This window comes from Dasypus novemcinctus, chromosome 8 (assembly GCF_030445035.2).
Source record: "Dasypus novemcinctus isolate mDasNov1 chromosome 8, mDasNov1.1.hap2, whole genome shotgun sequence".
Classification (NCBI taxonomy): Eukaryota; Metazoa; Chordata; class Mammalia; order Cingulata; family Dasypodidae; genus Dasypus; species Dasypus novemcinctus.
In genome coordinates, this window is record NC_080680.1 from 22,701,972 (window position 1) to 22,719,571 (window position 17,600).

General features: G+C 38.8%; 1 protein-coding gene across 4 annotated transcripts in view; it reads right to left on the reverse strand.

Annotated features, from left to right (window-relative positions):
- NAA35 (N-alpha-acetyltransferase 35, NatC auxiliary subunit) overlaps positions 1-15,464 on the reverse strand; it is a 107,458-nt gene extending 91,994 nt beyond the window's left edge. Inside the window, exons 1-3 of one of the 4 annotated variants that reach the window (XM_004461536.5) lie at positions 15,382-15,464; positions 14,346-14,486; positions 1,791-1,824 (exon numbers count right to left, since the gene is read on the reverse strand). In XM_004461536.5, the coding sequence (XP_004461593.2) occupies positions 1,791-1,824; positions 14,346-14,469 (158 nt within the window). In that variant the 5' untranslated portion in view covers positions 14,470-14,486; positions 15,382-15,464. Of the gene's footprint in view, positions 1-1,790; positions 1,825-14,345; positions 14,487-15,021; positions 15,100-15,206 lie in introns of those variants that run through there. The other 3 variants (XM_004461534.5, XM_004461535.5, XM_004461537.5) reach the window with 3 other exon arrangements.
- Between the last annotated feature and the right edge of the window lie 2,136 nt (positions 15,465-17,600).

The following is a 17,600-nucleotide window of genomic DNA, read 5'->3' on the forward strand; positions in this document are numbered from 1 at the left end:
AAAGAGGGTATAAAAATAGCCAAAAGGCATATGAAAAGATCATTAGCTATTAGAGAAATGCAAATCAAAACCAGAATGAAACATCATTTCACATCCACTAGAATGGCTATTAAGAAACAAAACAAAATTACAAGTGTTGGAGAGGATGTGGAGATACAGGAACACTCATTTTTTTTGTGGGAATGTAAAACGGGGCAGCCACCGGGAAGACAGTTTGGCAGTTCTTCAGAAAGTTAGGTACAGAATTACCCCATGATCCGTCAATCCCACTTCTAGATACATTACCCCAAAGATATGAAAGCAGGGACTCAGATATTTGCACACCAATATTCATGGCAGCATTACTCACAACTGCCAAAAGGTGGAAGCAACTGCAGTGTCCATCAACCACTGAATGGATAAATACAATGTTGTATATACACACAATAGAATATTACTCGACCATAAAAAGAATGACATTCTGATACATATGGCAACATGGATGAACCTTGAAGACAATATATGGAGGGAAATAAGCCAGACACAAAAGGATAAATGATGAATGATCTCACTGACATGAAATAATTAAAATAAGCAAACTCACAGGGTCAGAATCTACAACACAGGTTAAGAGAAACCAGAATGGGGGTAGGGACAAGAGAGTTACCAATGTTCAAATTATGTAGAGTTTCTACGGAGATGATTGCAAAGTTTTGGTAACAGATGGTGGTGATGGTAACACAACACTGTGAAGGTAATTAACAGCATTGAAATACATACATGAATATGGTTAAAAAGAAAAAATTTAGATTATATATGTTACTAGGATAAAAAATCTAAGTCATATAGTACATTAGAAGATTATACATGCTAAGGAGAAAAGGAAAAAACAGGCTAAAAGAGAGATGGATTGGGAGGAAGGATGCAACTCTAACAGGTAACTGTGGTAAGTTGCTAGCAATCATGTTTCTTGGGCTGAGAGCTTAAAATCTTGGGGAAATTAAGGGGGCTAAATCCATGTAATTTTCCTCCCTCAAGCCTTGTTCAATAGTCATTTTTGTGTGTTATCTTGGGCTTTGGTTTCATTACCTCTTTCTTATAACTGCATGCCTCATCAAAATGATGATTTACTGTGGCCCTTAGATCACCACCATCACCATCACCTGGAAATTTGCTAGAAATGTGTAATCCAGAGCCCCATAACAGACTGGTGAATAAGGAATTCTTGGGGTACAGCCAGCAATCTGTGTTTTAAAAAGCCTTCCAAGTGACAGTGATGCACACTAAAGTTTAAGAACTGAATTTCGGAAGTCCTCTTATGGGTCTCTCCCCACATAAGTCCAATTGTGTTCACTTACCAGTTTAAATTTCATATTCCCAGTCTTGAAAATTGAGCCTACCCATAATATGAGAACTGAGGCTAATCTATGCACATAAAATATAACTAAGTAGTTTCCTTTACTTTTCCAGAGATTCTCAATTTATTTTCATTGAGGCATTCAGTGATCTGCTCTCTCAACAACCGGCAATCACATATAACATATAACTGTCACCTTTTCTTCAAGAAATTCCATATCCTTTACATTTAGCCTCAAGGAAAGGAACTGAAGTCATTGTTTCACTAGTTATAACCACTTCACATCACAACTAAAGGTAGCTGCCTCCAAAATAGCTCACCAACATTGAAAATAAACAAGTTGTTTTGTTTTTTTAGTGTTGAAATACAAAGTAACAGAACACAAGTACTACTACACATGAGAAAAATGAAACTATTACATTACACTATTTTGAAGAACAGATAAAATACTTACAGCTTATCATGAAGCAGTTCTCCCAACTTTAATTCTAAAAGAAACAAGGAGAAAAATCCTTTGAATATCATATTTATATTCACATTTTAATTCTAACAAAAAATAAAAAAAACAGTAGCACCTGAAAAATGTGCCTGCATTACTTTAAAACTCATTTTCTAAGAAATGGTCATATTTTTTTTGCTCAATGACTAACAATACCTTCTTTACAGTGATTAAATAACTAAAGATACCATAAATTGTAGGAATAAAAATTAACAAGTGACCCAACATAGGCCACAATATTCCAATCAGAATTACCAACCTCATGTAAAAATAGAAATCACTAGTAAATTTCCTCTAAACTTTTCTATAAAACTAATTGCTATTTCTCAAATTGTTTTTAAACCATCTGGTATCAAAAACTAATCTCTTTTTGCTGAAGGAATAGTGTCAAAACTATTTTTGAAAATTGTATTTTACTTAATGTAGAAAATACTTGAGTGAACACCTGATTAAAATAGTGTTCATTCTCTATAAAATAGTGGTTCACAACTTTGGCTGCATGTTAGAAAGACCTGGGAGCATTCTTAAAATCCCAATGTCCAATCAGCACTCCAAATCAATTAAATCCAGGGATGGAGACCTATGCAGGGCTTTCAAAGCACTCCAAGTGATTCCAATGCAGGTAAGTAGTTTAAATATTGATGGCCAAATCCTACAGAGGATGTAAAAGCAGATTTCAGAACTTTACTCAACCATCCAAGCAAAACATAAGTTAAATAACATTAATTTTTAAGTTTCAGACATCAAAAGATAAATGAGGAGCCTCTAGCAATATACAACAATAAAGCATAATAGAACATACACTAACAACCCGACAGCTCTCACAGAGTGGTCTGCGAACCCAGGAATCTGCAAGATTAATATTTTTATTATAATACTAAAATCTTATTTGTCTCTTTCAGTGTGCTGACATTTGCATTGATGGTGCAAAAGCAGTGGTGAGAAGAAATAAAGTGAGTAAAACTGCTGTGGGTTCACCACAAATCAAGTCAGGGGCACCAAATTAAAGAGTATATTCTTCACCTCTGTGTACCTGCAGTTAAATAAAATTTTCAATTTCATTTAATGTCCTTGATGAAACAGTGAAAATTATTCATCTCGGGGCTGGAACCAGAGTGAACTATGGTTATTCAGACTTGAGAATGAGACATTTTCTTGAAAATGAATTGGGTGAGCTTGTTACTGACAATACTTGTTGCCAATGATAAAACTAGAGCTTTCAAGGGAAAACTGGAATTTTGGAAAACATGTAGCTACCACTGTGAACTTGAGTTTCCCAATACTTGATATTATTGGTGGTGATTTTAACAAATGCACTACATTATAAAATAAATACACCAACATTTGAAAGATCTGCATATTTACTGAACCAATATTTTCCAAAGGCCAGTTCATGTTGCTACAAAATTAGGAATGGACAGAAGATCCACTAAGTTGAAGACAAGCCAATGGATTTTTACTATAACAGCACTAAAAGTTCACTGATATATTTTCAGATTCCACATTACAACTAAACTTTAAAGTTTTGGTGTAGTATCAAAGAATACCCAGAATAATCTGAAAAGCCTATTAAATACTCCATTTTGCACCTACAAATTTGGTGAAGCCAGATTTACTTCACATAGTTCAGCCAAAACAAAACATGACAAAAGACTGAATCCCAAAGCAGATGAGAATTCAGCCACCCTTTATTATGATAGATACTAAAGAGATTTGCAAAAGTGTAGAACAACCCACTGTTATTGCTAAGTTATTTTTTGTTTTGGAAAATATTTTTCACAAAAAAACACGCTATTTATGTTAAAGGCAGTGAATTTATTATTGTTTTAAAATGCATTAATACTTTTTTAAACTTCTCAGTTTTAAATTTTAATACAGTAAACACCAATATGTAATACACATGTACCACTCATTTATAAGAGGGTAAGTGTGTAATTTTAAGAGTATAACAGGTCATAGAGAACAAAAACTTTGAAAACTGATATAATAATCTATCATATACTTAGGGTAGATCTGATACCAAATAGCTTTACTAAACTTAAATAAAAACACTCCAGATAAGAAGCAAGTCAGTCACTCGGGGCCTTGGTTTCTCCATCATAAAATGAAAGATTGTAAGATCCCTTAGAACTCTAGCAATCAGATCTCTCACAAGTAAACTACAGGCAATAAATTTTAAAATTTACTTGATAAACAGAGTATGCAGAACCACTGCATGATAAATACTGGATAGAGAAGCATGTCCTTGTATATAGCATTAGAGAAGTTAGTAAATTGGGTTTTATTCAACTGGGCAGGAGTTCTCAAAAAATACCGATGAGAACAACAATGTTTTACATTTATCATTAGCAATCAGAGTGATGACAGTATACATCATGAAGCCTCTGGAAAACACTACCACATAACAAAGGTCTAAAAAGCAAGTAATGTCTTGACATTATCACGGAAATAGTTCTGAACTTGCACACACCCTGTCATGATCTTTGAGATTGCCCAGGATTACAAATCACACCAAACTACTCAACTAAAGTATTAAAAAAAAGAAAAGAATTTTATCTACAACTTTTAAGTTAAAGCCTCAAATAGGCTCAACAATATGTAACTTCACTCAGAACAAATGGAAAAATTAGGTATCAAGAAAACTTGACTTAAATTGTAGATACGATTAAAAAAATTTTCACAATAAATCACCTTTTAATAATATCACCAAGTTCTCAAAGTAATGCACAACATGACTACATCACTTGTGAGAAAAATATTTTAATTCTGGGGGTTACAAGGACATCTTTCCTTTTGCCTTGGAAATAAATGTTTCATAACTTTTGAATGGAGGCGGTTGGGTATGTAGCAGTATTAAAGCACCTGAAGCATATGACTATTTTCCTGGAAAAATGTAATCTAACAAGATGGAGAAAAACATGCAAATATGACAATATAACAATGCAGATATATTTTCACCAGTTTATAAAACTGCATAAGAGACTGCTTCAAAGAAAAGTGGTTTATTAGAGGATGAGAGAGTCTTGTAAGAACACAGGTCTTCTCCCTGATGGCTAAAGCAGGCCCTAAAAGTCTTACTTTTGCAGCACTACACTTCTACTCTTATCTCCCCAATAAACGTGGTTCATAAAACGGAATGGGCAAAGAGAAAATTGAGGGTAATATAGCACTGAAAGGGGCAACAACAGAGTTTAGAGTGGCTGGCCTCTGGGTAAAGATGGCCAACTGAACACATGTAACTATCTTTAATTCCCTCCTGAAACCCCATTAAAACAATAGAGGAATATTTTTTTTTTTTCCAAAGAAAGGCATAAATCCAAAAGAGGAAAAATAGGAGTAGAAATAATAGCTTTTAAAAATTGGGAAATTTGAAACAGAAAGACAAGTAGTTTTCAGATTTAATTTACTTCTGAAAGTGGGGATAAAAGGTAAAACAAGGATGACTGAGAAGTCAGATTCCCAGAGCCCTGCCCTATTTAAAAAGCAGAATAACTGTCCCTCCCTCATCCAAGGACAGCAAGTAGGTTCAATACTGCCATACTGCCCTGGAAAGAGAGGACATTAAGTGAATGCTGCTGCTAGGTTACAGGCAGTCCTATCTTCAACCTCAAGGCAGGAGGTTAAACAAGCTTTCTTTTGGGAATATGATCTTTCCAAGAGGAAAGAGCTAAATAACTGATATCAGAGGTTTCCAACACAAAAGCCAAGCTAGATCACCCTACAAGTGATGTTCACAGTTAACTTACTTCTGAAAGTGGGGATAAAAGGGAGGTAAAACAAGGATGATTCAGCCTTCCTCTTCCTCTTAAGTCTCCATGGTCCCAGCTTCTTCCAATCTCAGGGGTAGGCTGGGATGAGTCTCATCTCTCTCCCAGACCTTGTTTCTCTCCAGGCTCAACTGCTCTGGTCTCTCCACAAGGTCAGCTGCAGACTATTAGGCTCTGTAGGTTTTGTCTCTCTCACTTGGGGTCGATTCTCTCCTGGTTCAGCTGCTCTGCTTTCTCCCATGTGTTTACTTTCCAGCTCAAAACTCCCACTAACTCTTCTGCCATGTAGTTTCCCCCCTTGGTGGGTGGGGACTCAATGTCCTACTGATGTGACCCAATCAGAGCCCTAATCATAATTTAGTTATGCCCAGAGGAACAGACCAGTTTACAAACATAATCCAATATCTATTTTTGGAATTCATAAACCATGTCAAACTGCTACAAATTATTATCATCAGAGAAAGAAAATGCAAGTGGGGGAAAAAAAAAAAAGACAAGAACTTTCAGGAAAAAAGTGAGAAATTAAAAACATCATAGCAGAAAAGAAATTCAACAGGTTTCAAAGATGAAGTGACAGAAAGATAGAAATGGAAAATAGGTGAAGAAGGATGAAAACAGCAGCAGCAACAACAGCACCAGCAACAACAACAAAAAAATGAGGCCCTGTCTAGGAGGTTCAATATCTAAATAACAGTATTCCATAAGGAGAGTTAAAAAAACAAAACAGAGGAAAGAGAATAATTCAAGCAAGTGTCCCAGAACCAAAGGATGAGACAATGTGAAAGGGCTCGAGTCATCAACATCACCGACAAAGTTCTGAACATGGGGAACAAACACATCCTAAAAGTAACATGTGAAAGCCCAGGAATCAGAATGTTAGACTTCTTAGCAACATCAGAGTAATGTATCAATGAACAATGCATTCAAAATTCTGAAAGGTATCCAAATATACTATAAAGTAAGTTGGAGGACAGAATTAAAGACATTTTCAGACATTCAGAGGCTCAAAAAAAAAAATTATCACCCATACCCTTTTCTCGGGAAGATGATAAAGATGTCCAATAAAAATAAGGGAGAAAAGTAAGAAACTCCAGGCTGATTATGAAGGAAGATCTCAGGATAAAGTTGCACACTAGGTACAAAAGGCACAAAGTTCTGATTGGAGGAAATGAAGACACTCAAAATTTGCTCTAGATTGGAGCAAATCAGGAAGCTCTTCTTCAAAGAGATGAAACTGACGTCTGATTTGTCTGAACGCCTCAAGGAGATTTAGACAACTGGTGAAGAGTCTGAAGTAGAATTAATACAGACATAGGTTTGGGGTATACATTTTTATGTATAACAGAAAAACTGTACAGGAAGTTTGGCTCAGCAACAAATAACATTTGCATTTGTATGATATAACTATATGGGGGGAAGTAAAGAGATAATGCCTGAATTTGGGGGAGGGGGAAAGAGAATCAAGAAGTAGCAATATCAACAAACTCCAAACAAGATAAAACCAAACAGACCCACATCACACCTTGTTAAAACCAAACTGTCAAATACCAAAGACAGATATAATTCTGAAAGTCACAAGGGAAGCAATGTGTCACATAAAAAGGAACCTCAAATCCATGGACACAAAGAGGGAGTGGAAGGACATATTTAAAGTGCTGAAAGCAAACAACTGCCAACCAGGAATTCCATATCTGGTAAAACTGTCCTTCAAAAATGAAGGAGGGGAAGTGGACTTGGCCCAATGGATAGGGTGTCCGCCTACCACATGGGAGGTCCACGGTTCAAACACTGGGTCTCCCTGACCTGTGTGGGGCTGGCCCATGTGCAATGCTGATGTGCACAAGGAATGCCGTGCCACGCAGGGGTGTCCCCCACATAGGGGAGCCCCACGTGCAAGGAGTGTGCCCAGTATGGAGAGCTGCCCAGCGCAAAAGAAAGTACAGCCTGCCCAAGAATGGCGCCGCACACATGGAGACCTGACACAGCAAGATGATGCGACAAAAAAAAAGAAACACAGATCCTGGTGCCACTGATAAGGATAGAAGCAGTCACAGAAGAACACACAGCAAATGGACAAAGAGCAGACAACTGGGGGTGGGGGGAACAGGAGAGAAATTTTAAAAAAACAAAAAATTTTAAAAAATGAAGGAGATAAAGACATCCCTAGATAAACAAAAATTAAGGGAGTTCATCGCCATTAGATCAACCCTACAAAAGATGCTAAAGAGAGTTCTGCAAGTTGAAAGGAAGAATAATAGACAATACATTGAAGCTGCATGAAGAAACAAGACTTCCGGTGAGGGTAATAACATGAGTAAACATAAATTCCAGTACAACTACATTTTTTATTTGTAATTCCATTTTTTTATTTCCTATATAATCTAAAAGGTAAACGCATAAAAATGCAATGAAAAATCAGTAGGTCTGGATTCATGTGTATTTTGTGGCAAGGACTACATAAAGGCAGAGGAACAGAAGGGTACTGTGGTATAGTTTGTATATATTACTGAAGTTACACTGGTATCAAAGCAAACAAGTACAGATTTAAGAAGTTAAATTTAACCCCCAAGGTAAACACAAAGCAAATACTAGAGAATATGCAAGCTCATAAAGACAGAGTACAGGTTGCCAGGGGTGCGGGGTAGGGGGAATGAAGAAAGTATAATGGGTATAGGGTTTCTGGGGAGATGGGAAAGTTTTAATAATGGAAGATGGTGAGAGAACCACAGTGTTGTGAATATGATTAATTCCACTGAATGGTATGCTTGTGAGTGGTTGAGATGGGAAAGTTAATGTTGTATGTATGTTGGGGAGGGAAGGGGAGAGAAGGAAGAAAAAGGGAAAGAGAGAGAAAGAGAAAAAAAGAAAGAAAAGAAAGAAAGAGCAACTAAATGCAATACATGCTCCTGGATGGGTTCTAACAAGGGAGGAGAAAAGGTTCAAAAGGACATTACTGGGACATATGAAAAAACTGGAACATGGACTATACGCTTTATAGCAATGTTTAATATCTTGAACTTAATAAATGTACTTAAGGTGGTTACATAAGTGAATATCCTTGTTCTTAGGAAATATGCTTAGCAGTAGTAAGTGTTCAAAGAGTATGACATACATAACTTATACTAAAGTGCTTAGAAAGAGGACTGACAAATATACCAAAAGAAAGAGGGGGAAAATATGGGGGGGGAGGAATAGACAAACAGAATGATACAGTGAATGTGGCAAAATGTTTACATTGGTAGACATGGGTACCTAGGGGGTAAAGGTATACTGGAGTTCTTTGTAAGGCATTTGTATTATTTAACTGTCCTGTAAGTTTAAAGGTATTTCAGAATAAGAAGTTGAAAAAAAAAAGTTGCAATAAAAGCATGCTATCCAAAATCAAGATAAACATTAAAATCAGCAACTAAAAGGGAGAAAACGGTAACTTCTGGGGACATCTTTTCTATTAGCCAAAACTTGTAACAAAGCAGGATACATAACACAAGTTATTAAGGAGAAAATTCAATAAAGTGTATCAAACGATACAGAAGAGTCCTCAAAGTACGAATGTCCCATTTCCCTTGTACCGCTTATTCTACATTAATGTTAATTGTTAGAAGTGTTAAGTCATCCAATACCTATATGTTCCTTTCCTGAAAAACCAAGAGTTAAGAGAGTAAGGAGGTTAAGTGATAGCTAATTTGAACTAAGCAGTACTATTGACATTTTGGGCCAATTTTTTTTTTCCAGTTACTGTCTACCCACTTAGACCAATAGTATCCTCCCCACAACTATGACAACCAAAAATGTCATGAGACACTGGCAAATGTCCTGAAGGGTAGAATCACCCCAGTTTGAGAACCACTGATATGAAGTGCTGCCCATCCCACCCATACATCACCAAAAGCACTGATGGCATGAGAAAAGGAAAACACAATTGTTTCCAAAACAAAGTCTTCATTTTAAAAAATATTTTATAGTTTGTCCAAATCTTTACCAGGACAATTTAGGGGTACTTGATTTCATTCATCATTTTCCTCATTTCCTTGGTAATAAACAGCAAATTCCTAGAAATATGACATTCAAACTGGAGTTCACAGATTGAGGGGAATGTCCTTCAAAGTTTTATCAAGAATCTACACTTTTTCTACAATATTTTTAAATGCTATGTAATCATTTTAATGATAATTTTTTTAAAAGGTTATACAGGGAAGCAGACTTGGCCCAATGGATAGGGCATCCGCCTACCACATGGGAGGTCCGCGGTTCAAACCCTGGGCCTCCTTGACCCATGTGGAGCTGGCCCATGCACAGTGCTGATGAGCGCAAGGAGTGCCCTGCCAAGCAGGGGTGTCCCCCGCGTAGGACACGCTCAAAGAGTGCACCAAGTAAGGAGAGCCACCCAGCGCGAAAGAAAGTGCAGTCTGCCCAAGAATGGTACCACACACACACAGAGCTGACACAACAAGATGATTCAACAAAAAGAAACACAGATTCCTGGTGCTGCTACTAAGGATAGAAGTGGTCACAGAAGAACACACAGCAAGTGGACACAGAGGGCAGACAACTGTTGGGGGGGGGAAGGGGGAGAAATAAATAAAAAATAGATAAGTAACAGGTTATACAAATATATTCCAGATCACATGGATAACATTTAATCATGTATTGCCACAATTTCAGTGCTCAAATGTGTACTGTTCAAATTATACTGGCTCCAGGCAATCACCCAAAATGACAGCATTTAATGTAATGCAGTGATTCTTAAACTTCTCAAATCCAAGATCCAGATATCTTCAAGTTTAAAAAAACATGGCCTTAGTATATTCATTCTTTCTTAAAACAAACATATTGAGCACCTACAAATGTTCTGGGTAGAAGAAGACAGAAGAGAAAAAGAACAGAAGCCAAAACATGCCAGATTTTAGGAAAGGAAAGAGAAACCCATAAAAGGAGTTTTCTTAAAGTACAGGGCAAGTGCTAAAGAACTCAAAAATAAAGGGCCTTAAAAATATGGTACCTGTAATAAGGACTGCCTAAGAAGGAACGAATTAAGCTTTTGAAGAGGGAAGAAAATGGATAAGAGCATGGGCCCATATCCTTCTAGACCAGAAGCAGTATATGTTTTATGATCATTTGTTTATGTGCAATTTCCAAGTTACAGTTTTTTAATTCAGAAAGCATCTAAATATAGAAAAACAAATGGAAAGTGAAGATACCAGACTTTTTACAAGTCATGAAATGAGATGGTTTAAGTCAGGCAAAGTTTCCTAAAAAAGGAAAGCCTTGAAGTTTTACAATTTTCCCTATCAGACAAAATAACAGCGTTGGTACCAACTATTCAAAATAATTTGGAAATAAAGCTACAAATCAAGGGTCTCAAGGTCGGCTAAAGGGAATGTGGAAGTAATATGTGCCATCTGTCTAGTAGGAAATAAATAGTGATTCAAGTTAGAAGTCTATACGTGATCCAGAGGATTTTGAAGAGCCATAAAATGAACAAGTAGAAACAGGCATGAAAAACAACTTCTTCCTAAGTACGTAGAATGTTTTGTTTGTTTGTTTATTTGACCTTGTAAATGAAGAGTCTAGCTGAAAGGCTACTACCAAAGAGGAGAGACCACTGTAATAAAGTAAAAGGATGTGATATGTTTTAAATTTAGCTTTTACCAAATCACTAGAACAGAAATTTAAACTGTAATCAAGGTTATGAATCTGATGATTTCAAGAAAGGAAAACAAATACCACAAGTTCAGGAGCTACGGCTAAGAGTCTTTAGTCCTAAATCTATATGTAGAGGAAGATCAATTCTTTAAAATAAAATTTTTAGCTTCCAGAAGTATACCTCACATTTATGCCACTTGAGACAGAACAAGAGCTAATTATGGAAAAGTGAAATAGGATGGTATGATGTTGGCAAGAAAATAACATGCCATCCCCTCTCAAGCCACAATGAAATAGGAATTAAACCAAGTCTCCCATTCTAGGTTCCTTCCTCTAAGAAACAGGACTGATTTATGATATAATATGAAGCCAAATCAAAGCACCTCTCCCCACCAGTACACTAATTTGCTGCCCTGAGTTTAATTCTCCTTACAACTCAAAGTACAAGATCAATATTTGAAAGCAGTGGGACTAAAGTTAGAGGACCTTCAAAACCAAATTAGTTGAAACTATGTAGATCCATGCTCTTTAAATTGTGGGATGCATAACCCTGAGTGAACAGGATGTCCTGGAGTGCTCGAAGCCACAGGATAAAAATGGTGTAGCTACCTAGAGTGTTAAGTTTACATGACAGCTTAGGAGGGAAAGACCTTTAAAATAAATGAAAATGTGGTATAAAACACAATCTTTTCCATAAATTTAAGGAAACTACAAAAATATCTTGTGCTTGAGAATGAGTTGCTTTGAAATCTACTCACAAGACTTGGGAAGGAGGGCTGAGGGTTTGATACGTTCATTCTCCTCTGTGGTCACCGAGGAAAATGTTTTAACGAATATTATCTCTTATGTTCTTTTCACCACTCCAGCATTCATCATTCAAGCCACATGAACCTTTTTTCTCATATAAAACTCTTACATTCCATGTGACTGCAAAAACTTGTTTCTAGTTATAGGACCTCTCCTTCCCAAGCCATCATAAACGATGCTGCTAGATTAACCTTCTTCATACACTTTCAGCACTGACTTATACACCATGATTAACAACAGCTACCATTATTAAGTGATTACGGATCAAGTACTTTTCACTCATCTCATTTAGCACCCAAATTCTGTAAAGGAGAAGCTCTATTTAATAGATGAAGAAATAAGACTCAGATTAAACTGACCAAAGTCATTGAGCAAATAAGTGGCAGAGTTGGGACTTAAGCCCATGTCTCCCTGGCTCAAAAGCTTGCTAGGTTATTTACTGAAAAACTATTATGTCTAAGTCATTGGGCTGAACAAAGGGAACACACTTTAAATGTTATGCTTAAAACATTAACAGACTTCCTACTGCCTAAAGAATAAGCTTAAACTATAATAGCAAAACGGAGCTTAAGACCATATAATTTCCAAACGTAAAGATTCTGCTGTAGCCAAGCAGAAATAGTCAGTTTCCCAAACATAAAACTCACTGAACTCTGACTCACATGGTTTGTCTCCATCTGAAATAATTCCCCTCACCTTTACTTATGCAAACTCGACCTCTCTTTTAAGGCCCAGCTCAAGTGATATATCCTTCATGATGCCTTCCCTTATCATTTAGGTTCATAATGATAGTCCCCAAATACAGACCACTAAATAAAAATCAGTGCAAGATAATAGCTATGATTTTTAGCTCTCCACTAAACAGTCTAGGATACATGGGCACAAAAACTACACTTTTAACTTACACTTCTTTCTCCCTTAGATAGATACATGAGCAGTCACCCAACTCCCAGTCAAATATTTTTTCCATTTTCTCACTTAGGCATACTTTGACTGGACATGTATTTCAAAACAGTCAAAGGATAGCCACAAGCACGTGATTCATCACTTTGCTTAGCCTCAGCTGGCTCCTTTACACCTGCAGCTGTTCCAAGTCTTTACTCTTCTCCTGTAGAGCTCTGTTCTAAACATAACCTACCTCACCATCGCCAGAAGACCAAAGCTTCATGATCACTAATAGAAACCATCAGGTGTGAACTCTCCACCGTTCTTCCCCATCCACTTAGAAATACATCTGTATTTTCACCATCCTAAACTCAGTTCCTCCTGTCTCTGTCTCTGTGTCCCTACTCTTTTCCCAAGTTAATTCCCCTACCACATTCTTGATTTGACTCTCTTAAAGTGCAAGCTCTCTATCATCTGTTCCCTTTTTTTCCCCTTATCTTCAATCTCTTCCCAAGGCTCTTTTCCCTTCAGGGACAAACACACTTCACCATTCATTTAGTGCCAAGCACTATTCTGAAAGCTAGAGACATAGAGGAAGTATCTACACTCACAGACTTTATATTCCAATGGGCAAGACTGACAAACAACAAATAGTTGAGAGTGATGGTTTTTCAGAGATAAAAGTGCTATGAAAAAATTTAACTGAGGTGAAGTTGGAGAGAAAAGAATGAAGTGGATGGATGTTTTGAGAAGGCTCAATGGGAAGGTAACAAGTGGTGCTGACTGTACCGAAGGAACCAGCCCTGTGAAGACCTTGGGGCAAAGTAATCTCTTAAAACAGAGAAAACAAAGAATGCGAAGGCCAGGCAGGAACTACCTTAGTTTAACTAATAAAGAGATAAAGCGGACCTTGTGAGCAGGACACTATAAGTCTACTTATGCAGTGGTAGTGAGTGAAGTTAGAGTGGTAGGCAGGAACCAGGTAGGCTAAGGAGTGTGGATTTTATTCTACATGCAACAGGAAGCCACTGGAAGATCCTAAGTAGGGAATGACATGATCTGAACATTTTCAAAACTCAAGTATACAGAAATACAAATGTCTGCAGTTCAACAGAATTAGTGTTTGCATAGTTAAATATTACTGACATGTGCTAACCTATTACTCAAAGTTAGAAAAATAGGAGAAACTGCCCCGAACATCTGTATTTAATGCCATATCAAATACATATTGGCTTTAAATGAAAGTTAAAATTAGAAGGCAGAGGATGAACAAGTGTCATTAATAAACTTGGTAAGCCCACACTTACCTGTGGATTTTGTTCACTGAAATAGTTCAGAAGGCACAATCCAGATTTTATTTTACCCTTTTCCAGATTTTGAACCTCTAATCCAAAAAATTCTAACTCACCTCTACAAGCATCTTCAAAATCTTGGGTTATGTCCACCCAGGTTGTGTTGCTTTTCTCCATCTTTTCTGGTATACTGAGCTCCCATCCTGAATCATCATCTTCTACAGAAGCTTTCATAACCATTATGCCTGAAAAGTGAACTGGAGTAAAAGAGAACATCTAGTTTTTAGGCAAGAGTATTTGCAAAATATGTGTCTGTCTGTCTGCTTGTTTGTTTTCTAAGTATTGAATTAAAGCCCTACCAAACTGTTTAAGCAAAACTCTGAGTTTGAGGAATGTGCTGCAAAAAACTACTCTAATGTGGTTAGTCTGACGCGAATTAACTATTTCTGTTCGTTTACTAAGAACCCACCACCTACTAAGGCTCACCAAGTCTGCCTTCCCACCACGCTTAAGTTAAAAAAAAAAAAAAAAGTCACACCACTGGCCCAAGCACAACCGACTCCAGATCTTCGAACTTTCAACACCGACCACAAACGACCCAAGTACCCAGGATCCCCTCTCGCAGGCTGAGGACCCCAGGCAGCAACTCCAGCCAGCGCAGCCTTTCGCCCGCCCGGAGCTCCCCGGGCCAGCCTCTCGCCCGCCGGGGCAGGACGAGCGCACAGCCTCGGCCGGGACCGGCGCGCGGGCGCGCACAAGGTCCCCCCCGCCGGGCCCAGTGAAGGGGCGCACCTGAAACGGGGACCCGCTCCACGTCCGCCCGGCCCGGTCCCGGCCCCACAGGGCGCGGAAGCAAGGACAGGGCTGTCTCCGCGCGGGAGGGCGGGCACGCCCGGCGCCGGGTCGTCGCCCCGGTAACAAGGGGCGAGGCCGGGGCCTCGGCGGGCAGCGGGCACAGGGAAGCCCGCGGGTCCTACCTGAGGCGCGGTAAGAGAGGGCCGGGGCCGCAGGGTGACCTGGCGTCACCAGGGTCCGCCACACGCGCGGGGGGCTGCGGTTTCTCGGAAACAGGAGCGGGGTAAGGGGTCCTCAATGGCTCCGCAGGGGCGGTCCCTACCTACTTCTCCCTTGGCCACCCGCGCCGCCACGCACCGTCCAGACCGCGGAAATAACGACGCCGCCTCTGCTGCCGCCGCCGCCGCCGCCGCCCCCTCCCCTCTCAGCCCAGCCCAACTGGCCGCGTGCGCGCATGCGTACGCCGGGTGCGCGCGACCCCGCCTCCTCCCCCTTACTCCCGGGGACTTCGCACTCCCTGGCCACACCCCCTCCCTTGCCAGAGCCACCGTTTGGCAGGCGGAGGCCGCCTTCTCATCTCGCGGGATTACATCCATTGCGCGAGAATGAGAACTACCTTCCTTCTCCCCTGGCGTCGGGAGCTGGGTAGAGGGCAGGTCTCTGTGTGGGGCGGAGCCTGAGGCCGCTGAGCTCTCCCTGTCTTGCGCGGCGCCCTGGGAAGTTCTTAGAAGGGTGACGCGAAGGCAGAAGGAAGTAATGGAAGTGATTTGTAGACCCTAGCAATTGCAGAGACGAAGGAACTGCTCAGCTCCAAGAGACCCACTGGGCTGGTGCTGCCTGACGTCGGATTTATGTTTCGTTACTGCGCCTGGGGGTTTCGTGCGGGAAAATGTGAGACAAGTTATCAGCAACCTAAAGCCAGCAATTTTCTTTCATTCTTACGTGTTTTCCTTAAAATTTATTAGTAGTGATCAATTTTAAATGGGGTCATGTAAATACAGCCGTTCGGATAAGAATTACATCTTTACCACTACTTACCCACTAGCATGGCCAAAATTTAACAGACAATACCAAATGTTGACAAGGACATGGAGCAACTGGATGGTTCCTAGTTTGCTAATGGAATTGCAAAATGGTACGACTGATTTATGAGAAAAGACCAACTGCTAAGGTTAATCCTACACTTATCATATGATCTGAGAATGAAGACCTATCTACACAAAAATTGTACATTAGTGTTCATAGCAACTTTATTCATAAATTTTAAAAACTGGAAAGAAGCCAAATGTCCAACTGGTGAATGGATAAATTTGTGGCATATCCATACAATATAACGAATAGTAGGTATCAATTTTAAAAAGGGATGAACTGCATGTAAACATGGATGAATGTGAAAAGCTAAAGAAACTAGATACAAAGAGTACAATCCCATTTATAGGAAACTAAACAGGAAACACTAAAGTGACAAAACAGATTAGTGGTTGCCTAAGGGTCCAGGAAGGATTGCCTGGGATAGGGCTGGGTGATTTGAAGTGATAGAAATGTTCTGTATCTTCATTGTTGCAGTGGTTATATCGGTTAATACATTTATAAAAACTCCCTGAAATATGTATTTACAATGTCTCATTTTGTCTGAAAATCAGACCTCAAAGTTGGTGTTAAAAAAAAGGGGGCATCTTTCTCACACACAAAATGTTTCCTGAGGGTAGCGGTTTTGCCAGCACTTAGGACAGTGGTTGGCATAGGATAGGTACTCTCTAAATATTTGTTGAATGAGTGAATACTATGCCCTCTTGCCTTTTAAAGGAATGCCCCCTTTCAGTATCTTCCAACTTTACCTAGTACTCTTCATTCCACATTCTCTCTCACTGATACTCTCATTTCTCTGTTCCTTTCCAGCAAGACTTTTCAGATAGACTACACTGCTTCACCTCCCATTCCTTGTACACTTTTCAGTTTTCTTAAAACATGCAAAAGCACTTGAGATTTTTGACTTTGTAGAAATGGAAGGTGATAACCTTCTTAGATATGTCCCTACAAGATGGCTGTCATTGAGCCTCGTCATGGAAAAGCTGTTAAAATGCTGGCCTGCCATACAATCACATTTTCAGTGTGGGTAAAGAAGACAGTCCCTCTAGAATTAGGAAGTACATTGAGGATTAGAAATGTAGAGAAGAATTACAGTAAGACAAACTTTATGTTGATTCTCAAACAATTTGATCATCTTTGTAGAGGCTTTACAAGATAGAAAATGAAGTAATTGCATGTGAGTTCGTAGTTTTTTATATATATACACATATAAATTTATGTGTGTTTGTATATATATATAGTGACAAAAACTGATACAGTACAAAAAGAGTCTTGTTTTCTGAAAATAAACAGCTTCAGAACTTAAAAAAAAAGTCACTAGATCAGGGCAGCAAGAGAAACTGGATTTTTGCAATTTCTTTACTAAAATTAATATATTTGAAATCCAAATTAAGTTTCACAAGTTCTGATTACCTCTGTGCCTTAACAATTTTCTACAAAAAAGAGCAGTTTATGACGCTTCATAGTGTTTAAAGATGAACAATTTA